General features: G+C 41.7%; 1 protein-coding gene across 1 annotated transcript in view; it reads left to right on the top strand.

Moving 5' to 3' along the window:
- IDUA (alpha-L-iduronidase) overlaps window positions 1-10,691 on the top strand; it is a 45,451-nt gene that overhangs the window by 28,395 nt on the left and 6,365 nt on the right. Inside the window, exons 3-9 of the mRNA XM_074166574.1 lie at window positions 4,864-4,946; window positions 5,550-5,657; window positions 6,297-6,392; window positions 6,965-7,167; window positions 7,585-7,764; window positions 9,509-9,725; window positions 10,331-10,546. Of these exons, the coding sequence (XP_074022675.1) occupies window positions 4,864-4,946; window positions 5,550-5,657; window positions 6,297-6,392; window positions 6,965-7,167; window positions 7,585-7,764; window positions 9,509-9,725; window positions 10,331-10,546 (1,103 nt within the window). The remainder of the gene's footprint in view (window positions 1-4,863; window positions 4,947-5,549; window positions 5,658-6,296; window positions 6,393-6,964; window positions 7,168-7,584; window positions 7,765-9,508; window positions 9,726-10,330; window positions 10,547-10,691) is intronic.

Here is a 10,691-nt window from a genome sequence, read left to right as displayed (position 1 = left end):
GCATACTTACATGCATCAGAACGACAGTGACTGCTACCATCAGTCCACACCCTGACACCATGGCCAAGGGAGTGTATGTTGCAGGAACTGGCTTACAAGGCTGGTTGGGCACACAGCTAAGCACCTCTATCAAATGAATAGTGGTATGTAATATTTTGTAAAATTATCATTATTGCAGCAGGCACCATAGTAGGTGTCTATAGTAGGGTAATACCTTAGACTGCACTTTCACTTCTCTCCAAGACTTTAACACAGTTAAAGCTCTGATGGAGCAGGGTCTTTTTTAGGTGGCTCCCTCATGGAGTATACCTTTCAAGTCTGAGGTCAGCCAATACCCTGCTGAAAAATTTTATTTACTTAAGGTTAAGGTGTTATTTGCACTTCTCCTCTGCCAGCACTTTGTGCCCCTGTTTCTTGGCTGCATTTGCCCTTAGGCGAGCAGTCTTTCCCAGCTGACACTCCCAGTGAGGATGTAAGCGGGCTGTGCTGCCTAAGGAGTGGTGTTAGCCAGCCACTATGGCCGATCTACCAGAAGAGAAGCTTTTCTCAGACATTGGTGAAAGCAAGCTAGATTGTGGTAGCTGCCTTCCATGGGGGCAGGAAGGGCCACACTGAGTGAGAATGTCGGGATGCGAAAGGCACTACTGCAGTATATAGGTATTTCCCAGTCATGTCAATCCTAGACCAGACAAAGCTCTCTCCAGTAGAACAGCTCTGTTGATGGTTACCCTGCATGTTACCTTTGAGTTTCTAAACTAGCTGTGACCTACTGACAGGGGTCGGCTACAAGGTTTCCGATCCCAGGAAATTTTATTCAGTACACGTGTTATCAGGGATTCAATACTAGACTGAAGATTGTCCCTAATGGGAACACTCCATGCCTGGGTTTTTCTTGCTCTCTTCTCTGTAGATAAGATATTTGTTCCGATGTCTGCGTGTATATTTGCTTTCCAGGACATGCAACTATCCCTGGACAGGATCAACCTAGGGCAGAAAGGAAGCAGCAGCTGCTGAGCGCAGGAGGGAAGGTGTAGCTGTAGGAGCAGTCTCCACAGCTGTGCTTAACTGAAGCAGATCTGGCTGGGTTGATAGCCAAAGCTATCTTACCCCTGCCCTCACAAGAGATTACGTTCGTGAATGGGAGTAGGCTGAAAGTGGCATGGATAAGAAGCACAACATGGTTGTCTTATAACACTTTGGCAAGCTATTCGGTAGCTGCCTATGCACCTGAAAAGAATTTCCGTCCATACTGAAAAAACCTTACTCCAGTAAAAGGAGACAGTGGAAGGCTGTTAACATGGGCCTGTAACCTATGACTCAGCAAAGGATAGTGCACAAAGCAAACCTTTCTGAGGAAGAGAGCAATAAGATTTTGTGGCAGCCAGCAGAGTCCCCTCCACACTCGTTGCTCTTCATGTTCCATAGCACCATTGTTGCTCTCAAGAGGCAGCAAATGGGTCTGGAAGTGAGACCATGACAAAGACTGGAAAGACGCCTTACCAGCAGGCAGTAGTCTCTGGAATATAGCAGCCTCAGGCCTGGGGCTTATAAGGGCATTGGTGCCAGGATGCCAGTAAACATGCTTTAGTGTAGTTGCTTGTTACGAGGAAGGCCTTATCTGGTAAGTCTTCCGGAAGAAGCCCAGTTGAGGAACATTAGAAAGCCAGGCATAGACAAGACAGTGATTGCTGCTCCACATCAGAAAGAGCCAACAGCAAACAGGGAATAATCCCAGTCTGGCAAGCACTCAAATGAAATGACAAGGACATAGCCTTCTGCATGTTCGTAAATGAAGACATTGGTGTCTAGAAACTATGCTTGAGGGCAGAGAGATCAAAAGAAAAGCAGGCAAAAAAGGGGTAGGATACTGTAAAAGTCTGTGAGCTTGGTACAAAGTTACCAACTAGAGGTACGTGGTGCTGCACCAGCAGGTCCTAAGTCAGATGTACAAAGCTGTTTTGAGCAACTTTGACAATGTCAAGTGAATTTATCCTGGGTTGGGGATTTACGTTGTCACATGCCTGTAACAGTTGCGATCTGGTCTTCAGTGTTCTAAAATTCCTATATTTGTAGCACTCAGCCTGGCAGTTGAGCCAATCTTCCCCATGCAGAATGTTTGTAAGTAATACCAGCTTGTGAGGTTCCTGCTGTGCCTCACGTGTGGCATTCAGCATGGCTTTTGGACACCACAGGGCATGCAACCATGCAACCCAAATTCCAGTGATCCTGTACAGGTTATTAAAAAAGCATCACTTTCACATCAGAAAAGTATTATGGGTAAGGATAAGATCAATATCTGAAAAAGCAGCAGTCCTATCAATCAAGAAATAATTTTATTAATAGGACCATACTGTCTAATCCATTTGCAAGCAAGAAAAGATTCTCATAAAGTGTCAGATCAGCCAAAGGACATAAGAAGTGCCTCTCTACAGCTACACACATAACACTCACGTACCGTCACTTCAGACATGGCTAGCAATGGCATTCTGTTTTAAATGTTTTACTTAATTGGTACAGGAGGAAAAATGTAGATGTACTGGGATCATGTGTGTACATGCACCAAGTAGAAGGCCTTGTTTACCCAGATGTTTTCACATAGTACTGTGTAGACCTTAGACTGGACTTGGAAAGACACTAGTTCCTTTGCTATTATCTAAATGGCATTATTAAGTTTTTACAAGACAGTAGAGTTAATCATTCTTATACTCACTGACTGTAAGTGTGCATGTAAGCAAATATTTCAACAGAACACAAGGTACAACTGGAAATAGTTAATAGATATGAGGGAGCAGAGCTACCTTTTGCAATGAAGTATTTGTCTTTGAACTTTGGAATAGGACCGTAAGACTTTTTTTTAAACCTCTATATAAACCAAAAAAACCCCCAAGTTCCAAGTGGCCATTCTTCAGTTCAATAGTAACTTCTAAAATGCTCTTATGGATACTAAAGTAAATAAATATCTTTCTGCTATTTGCTTCTTTCACAGTTGCACCATTTGACTCTGGCAAGACCTGCAAGCCCATCAGTGGCTGCAGACACGACAATTTCTGTCATGTGGTAGGACATACTTTAAGAGAGAAAAGCCAGCTTCAGGTCTTAGATAAAAGAGTGTGACCATGCTGGGGCTAAGATTGTGTGCTTGTTTACATCACAGGTGGAGCTGGTACAGTGGATATGGCTTATGTTACATTTGTTTTGCCTGTCCTGTTTTCCTCTTCTAGGTCATAGTCAGAGATACTGATGTCACTTTGTCCTCTTCAGGTTGCACAGTTCTCTTCTTTATTCACTAGGCAATTCTGTCAGCCCTTCTTAATTCTCTGAGAACTTCAGGATTGCTATTGCAGGTTCTTCACTGAAACCTTCCCTTAGCAAGAAAGCACAGAGGAAGAGCCTCAATCTAAGAGGCTCAGAAATGGATGGGACGGTGCAGAAAGAAATAATTTGTGAATCTCAGCACAGAGCCCAGCATTGATTTAAGAGATCTGCTGACTGCCCCATTCTCAGTTTTTGTCCTGTGTGACCAGCATGCCTTGCTAGCACTGATCAGTTACAGGAACTGTGATTGTCTCTCCTCCTTCCATCATACCTAGGACATTGCACTTGCAGTTCACTGGTACAGCTTTCCATCCAAGCAGAGGCAAAGTGCCCAGGAAGGAGTAGGGAAGATGGCAGAGCTCAGGCTGCACTGTACCAGAGAAATTAAGTGTAGTGCTCTGGCAAGACTGGAGAAATCAGCTTTGAGAGACACTGGCAAAACACTGAGCAGCCCTCCTATATGACTAAGGCTGGACTTAGCTCAAGGGTGCTTACAAAGCCTTTTGTCAGGGTGTACTGAGGTCAGAATCTGGGCACTAGGCCAAGGCTGTGGCTTGGGCCAAATGGCAGTAAGTCACATTACCAGAATATTGTCAACACAAGTTCAATTCCTATTTGGCATTTCATACTGGCAAAACTTCTGCCGCCCTGTCAGGTTTCAGTTAAATCAGGCCACAAGTTCAGAAGTTATGGGAAATAATTGACCCACATATTACATTATATTTTCTTTCATTGGATACCAGGCAAGAAAAGCCTTTCAGGAATTTAAAGCATATCTTCAAATGTGTCATAGATAGTTTGCAAATACCAGTTTTCATCCCCTGGGTAAAAGAACATGTGAACACCCAGTGTTCCCATACAGGTGAATGTCCGAATTTTACTACCTGTGCTCCTGCAAGATTCACTTGCATCAAGGGATGTATCATGGTGCTACTCCTAAGTCTTTGAGCACATATATTCAAAGCTGGGTAAAAGGATTGCAGCCTGAGATCATGGGAGTATGGGAGAAATAGCAAGCAAATGCTAACAGTGCAGTAAAAATCAAAGACCTTTTGTGCATAAATTCAGCATTCTTTAAGTGATACAAAGTTATTTCTCAGCTGGACCTAAACCCATAAGAAGTGCTACTAAGAAAGCTTTATTATATATTGCAAATTAAGAGAACATTAAGAAAGACTGCATATGAGACAATGGAAACTGAAAAAAACAGCTTACCAAAAAAAAAGTCTAGGTAAATTTCACTTCAGCAAAGAGTTAGAAATCCTAATATCCTGTTGAAACTCAAAATCCAGCAAACAAGTTCATTATATTGCTTCTATTGCTGCTGCTGGAATAGATAAAGGGTATGGGTTGAACAAGAAACACAACTTGCTTATGGTGAACACCTGTTACTTTAGAGGAAGGAAGTTTGTGTACCATTCCAAGAATCCTACTTATATGTAAATTTTGAGAGCCAAAAGAAGGCAGCCATCTGACCCATTACTTGCAACCAAATCTACCATTGCTGTAATATTTACATTTGTACTTTTTATTACCTGTATTCTTCAGAGTGATAAATGGGAAACTTCACTACAATTTTACTGCCTTGGATAACCTTATGGATCGCCTGTGGGAAAATAAGCTAATTCCAGGTAAGGGCAGCTCCCTGCCTCCCCAACTTGCTGCATCTGTTTGCCCATATTGTGCACTCAGAGAGCTTTGCCAAAGCTGATTTTGGTAAAATTCATTGTTTTCCTACTTGCCTTTACGTAACGTCTGTGTAAATGTAAGCAGTGTGAGCGAAACACTATAAGGGCAATTAAGACAACACAAATGGTTTTCCACTGCTTTCAACAACAGTTTGAGATGTATGAATTAGGAAATTAGATTTCTTGAAGAGGAGGAAGCTTTGTACTCATTAGCAGGTACCTAAAAGGGCCAGAGAAGCAGATACTCGAGGTATAGGTTCCCCTAAATTTCTGCAAACATACACTGTTTAAAGTTCCATCTGAACCCTGAATTTATGATGCTAAGTATTAGTATCGACTGCTGTAGTTATTGATAAGTAACAAGTGTGAACAACCCCAAATCTGAAATATTCGTAGTGGGGACATGTAGGAACAGGAAAGAAAGCCCACTCAATGACTCTTCTTCATTAGCAAGTTTGTTTCAGATAATGTGATAACCCTTTTGTTAATCAAAAGGACATAGCATTCACAAAAAAAAAGGATAGCAATCTTTTGTTTCTTTTCTAGGATTTGAATTGATGGGGAATCCATCAGGATATTTTTTAGATTTTGAAAGTAAAGACCAGGTAGTAAGATGGAGAAATTTTATTACACTTCTGGCCAGCAGATACATAGGTAAGTTAAAAAAAAAAACTAAAAAAGATGAAAAAAGCCGTGTTATATATTCTGTTGTAATCCCTTCTAACTACCTGAAAAAGTTCTGTGTATTGTGATCAATTTCAAGACCCTAGATTTCAGCACCGAGTAGGAAAACACCCATGCCAGAACAGACAATAGGATAATAGCCCCTTTTTTTGCTGATCTGTGACCAACATCCTGGATGAGTAGTGTGTTCTGGGTAGCATATTTGGCCTGCCTCTCGGGACTGACTTTCAACTTTATTACGTTGTTGTGGTTGTAAACCACCAGCTTGCACTAAGACATGATAGCCTGAATACTTCCCACTTGCCAGCTTCAAATACCTCTACTGAGACAGAAGCCCAACCTGAGTTAAGGCTGTAAGTCACATCACATCCCTCTCACCTTTCAACCTTTTCAAATATTGCTGCATGACATTGAAAATGAGAGATCATTTTGAAACTACCAAAGTCACATTTCCCTCATTATTAAAAATGGGCAATATTTATGCCCTGTTGTAGCTCTGGATGCTGAACCTCACCTGCAGGCCTAATCAATAGGATTGTCTGTGTCAGTGACTAATTGATAGGATTGTCTGAATATGCAGCTCACTGATGAATGAGGCCTCTCCTGCAGATAGGTACGGATTGCAGCATGTTGCTAAATGGAATTTTGAAACATGGAATGAACCAGACCACCACAACTTTGACAATGTGTCTATGACAGTGAAAGGTAAGCATGTTTTGGAGCACTTGCTAGTGTAGTGAAGTGAAACAAGTGCATGGGGTGGATGGAGGGATGACAGTGATCAAGGAGAGACTCTGGCAAAGAAATAAGGTGGGTGGGAGAGATAAGGAATTTGAAAGGTATACCTAGTCTGTTTTTCTAAGGTCATGATACTGACTACACTTTGTTCTCTGCTTGGACATCAGTATAAATACCGGGATAGTACAACAGGGAAAACAGAGCAAGAGGTATACTAAGAAGATGCAGTTTATTATTTGGGTATAAAGTAAGGTTACTGAGGGAAAGGGCATGAAGGGTGGGGTAAGAAGAAAACTGTTCATTGACAGATGCATGTTTTAGGAACCTGTCCTCACAAGACCTTTGGAAGAACCTTGTTAATGAAGCTGAGGTTTTCATGTCTTCTCCGGTTGTCAGTGCATAGGAAAGAGTAGCCCCAGTTTGTAAGGTCCTGCCAATAAATGCAATAATAGAATTATAATATATCCCTGTAGTTTGAGATCAAGATTCGGTTTTGCGTTGTCAGTCATCTTTGATATATGTGTCTGCTTGGACTTTAGGGTTTCTCAATTATTATGATGCTTGCTCAGAAGGATTAAGAGCAGCCAGTCCTCTACTAAAATTTGGAGGGCCTGGGGATTCCTTCCACCCCTTACCCAAGTCACCCATATGCTGGAGTCTTCTGAGTCATTGCTACAATGGAACCAACTTCTTCACAGGGAAGACTGGTATAAGGTTGGACTACATCTCTCTTCATAAGAAGGTCAGTGCAAGATTTCAGTTTCAGGCTATTTTTTAAATCAGTTCAAGTTACATCTTATTCTAATTTATGAAGTTGATTTCCAGATGAATGTCCAACCTATAGCAGCAGGCATGGCTGCCCTAACAAAACTTTGAAGATGTTCAGCTACAGGACTTCAACTCAAAGCAAGTTTGTCTTTCCCTAATTTCCAGAGGGAAACAGCTCCTCTACCTCTTTCCCATTTTATGTTCTAGGAGGAGCTTATGCAAAGAGCACATGCTGTAATGTATTAGCTAAAAATACTAATACTACCTGGCCCACAGCTCCTCAGGAACTCCAGAAACATGTTTTCAGAATATGTTTTTGTCTGTATGTTATGTCTGTCTGTTTACTACTGTTTGCTCACTTTCACTAAGCAGATCTGAAATATTGTTGCAGGGAGGTGGGAGTTCTCTCTACATCTTGCAACAGGAAGTAGAAGCAGTTGGACAAATTCAGAAGTTGTTTCCAAATTTTGCTTCTGTTCCCATATACAACGATGAAGCAGATCCAATGGTTGGATGGTCCGTTCCACAACTGTGGCGAGCTGATGCGACCTATGCCGCTATGGTTGTAAAGGTAACTCAGTTCATTGATGGTCTTGTCCCAGTAGGGTCTCCTGATGCATTAATGCAGTTACAAAAGTAAACTTACACGTTTTTTAGGCAGCTCCTCAGAATTATAGATCCAACAAAAGGAGAGCTCCCTATTGATACAGCTGGAGTTTCCCTGAATAGTCTGTTTTCAGTAGCTTTATTTAGTTTGTATTAGTTTTCTTCATCTTCCCTTAAAAAATCCAAATGCCTTCCATGTGTTGGAGAATGTGTTAGATATTGTATACAGTCCCCCAGTCAGATCCACCTGAGAAGACTATACCCATGCATCCTCTCTTCATGAAATACTACTGCTATCACCTCACTACTGCTAGCTATCGCCTCACTTATGTAAGACGTTATTTCCCAGCTCCTTCATAAGTTTATCTCATCAAGGTATAAAGAAGTCCCTTGAGTTCTCATCATAACCCTGTTCTTTGGTTTTGGATAATGACTGTACATGTGTTCTTATTAATTACTGCTAGTAGTTACCACTGTTGATAAGAAAAGCATAAGGAGAAGAGAATGTTCAGCATTCCTGGCCCTGCAGGAATTGTAGCCTGGCCTCAGAGTGAACTCAGCCAGTGCCCCTGCATAGCAATAATTCCCACTGCAGGCCTGTTGCTTTGTGAGCCACTACCTTATACTGTATCCAGAGTCCAAGTGCTCCTGTGCAAAGTAGTAATTCCCAAACCTGGAAGCATGTATGTCACCCGGAAACAAGATACGCCTTATCAGCTGTTCCTGTGGAGGCAGTTTCTCAGCTCCTTGAAGCTCCATACAGAAGCAGTCTTCTCCAAAGCAACCAGTTGCTGACTGCATTGCAGGGAGTTTGTGACAACAAACAGCAGTGTTTATAATAACATGGTAATATAAAAAAAACCGACATCCAATGGAAAACTAACACTTGGATGGATAGGAGCTGGAGCCCTGTGTTCCTTTAGAAACACAACTATGAGACCTTTTCAGTTGTGAGCCTTCTGAAGTCCTGTTTAATTCTGATACTTACGGACAATCTGGTAAACAGCTTGGGAGCACTGACATTTTGCAGGAAAGCAGTGCAGCAACCAGTGAAATACTGGGAGAACTAATTGTATGTTAGCACCAAGTGGGTAAAATGGCTCATTGGGGAACAAAATCCAGGACCAGCTCCCAGACACTCATGTAAAGGGTACAGAGTAACTCCAGAGTTGGAGAACCATTTAGATTTAATTCAGATGGTAAATCCAAATTACTAATTTGATATCCAAGACAGAGGAACATCATTTGTAGTCCAGTAGCCAAGGAAATATATTCATAATTTATGCAGTAATAGTTATTTCAGAGACTTTTTACTGGCAAAACTATGTGGATACTTCACTTTTTCCAGTGATTAATATATCACCTAAAGAATAGTTTCTTCAAGAGTTGTGAGGAACAGTTTAGTTATTCAAACTTTTCTAAATGGCAGAGTGACAGCTTTTTTCAAGATGCAGTAAAGATTTTTAAAAAAATACAGGCATTGTGTGTTTGTTGGATTTTCTCCAGGGTGTGGAGTCCCCTTCTTTGGAGATTTTCAAGACCCGCCTGGATGCAATCCCGAGTAACATGCTCTAACATGCTCTGGGCAATCCTGCTTCAGCAGGGGAGTTGGACTAGATGATCTTTATGGTCCCTTCCAACTCTCAGTGAAAATTCAGTGAAATTCAGTGAATATTCAGTGAAGTTCCATCCTGTCTATGACTTTGCAGGTAATCATCCAGCATCAAAACCTACTCATTTCCAAAGCCAACAACACCATCAACTACACACTGCTGAGTAACGACAACGGCTTCTTGAGCTACTACCCCCATTACTTCACACAGAGAACTCTGACAGCACGTTTCCAGATGAACAATACAAAGCCACCTCATGTCCAGATGGTGCGGAAACCAGTGCTGACTGTCATGGGCTTGCTGGCATTGCTAGGTATAGTAAACACTGATTAAAAAGCACATGAATAACGTCTTCTACGTAGAAGCTTCATGCCCAAGAGAGATTATTCCAGCCATCTCACCACTGATAAAAGCAGGATTTCTCCTGCACTTAGTTTGCCAGCTGTGTTAAGAAAATGAAACTTCATTTCCTCTGACAAATTGATAGCTCAGGAGATGTTCCTGACAGTCTGTTATCCATTTGATGTAATTTACTGCTTTGTTTATACCTTCTGTCTGCCAACTGCTTCAGTATTTTGTTGACTGGTACTTCCCTCTTGTGCCATCACATCAGGCTGCAGATGTCTTTAAGAAATACTCGCAGCTGGAAGACCCATGCAGCATACTACAGGAAGATCCTAATTCACTGTTACATGCTTAGATGTTGCTAGCTGACCTGCTAAGCATAAGAACTGCTGTAGTATGTGCATGCTCTGCTGTTGTAAAAGAAGCCTGACTGAATGCTATACCTGGTAAAATAAGCTAAAGCGTAGCTTAATCTATAGATCCCTGTGTTTTGACCCTACATTTTGACCCTATCAGAAGCTAATACAGGACTGCCTAGCAGTGATGCTTACAGAGTTGTCACATTTTTTAAAGGAGAAAAGCAGATTTTTGCGGAAGTGAAGAGCAGTGAAGGCGAAAGCATTCAAAACAGTGCAATTGGCATCCTGGCATCAGTACACACCCCAAGTGAGATGCAACACTCAGACAGTTGGCAAGCCACTCTACTGATGTATTCAAGTGAGGATAACAGGACTTCATCCAACATCAGCACTGTCACATTGAACGTCACCCACTTCCCCAGACTCAGAGGTAAACAAACATAATGTAGGCAGCTCACATAATTGATCTTTAGGATAGAACGTCTGCTGGAACGTTTGTGTGGAGTGGCCTTTCATTGCAAGAATGAGTTTCATTTGCTAACTTTGTCTGTTGGGCACTCCCAGATTTTCTGAGA

The sequence above is a fragment of the Numenius arquata genome, chromosome Z (assembly GCF_964106895.1).
Source record: "Numenius arquata chromosome Z, bNumArq3.hap1.1, whole genome shotgun sequence".
Classification (NCBI taxonomy): Eukaryota; Metazoa; Chordata; class Aves; order Charadriiformes; family Scolopacidae; genus Numenius; species Numenius arquata.
This window is presented reverse-complemented; position numbering and strand designations above follow the sequence as displayed.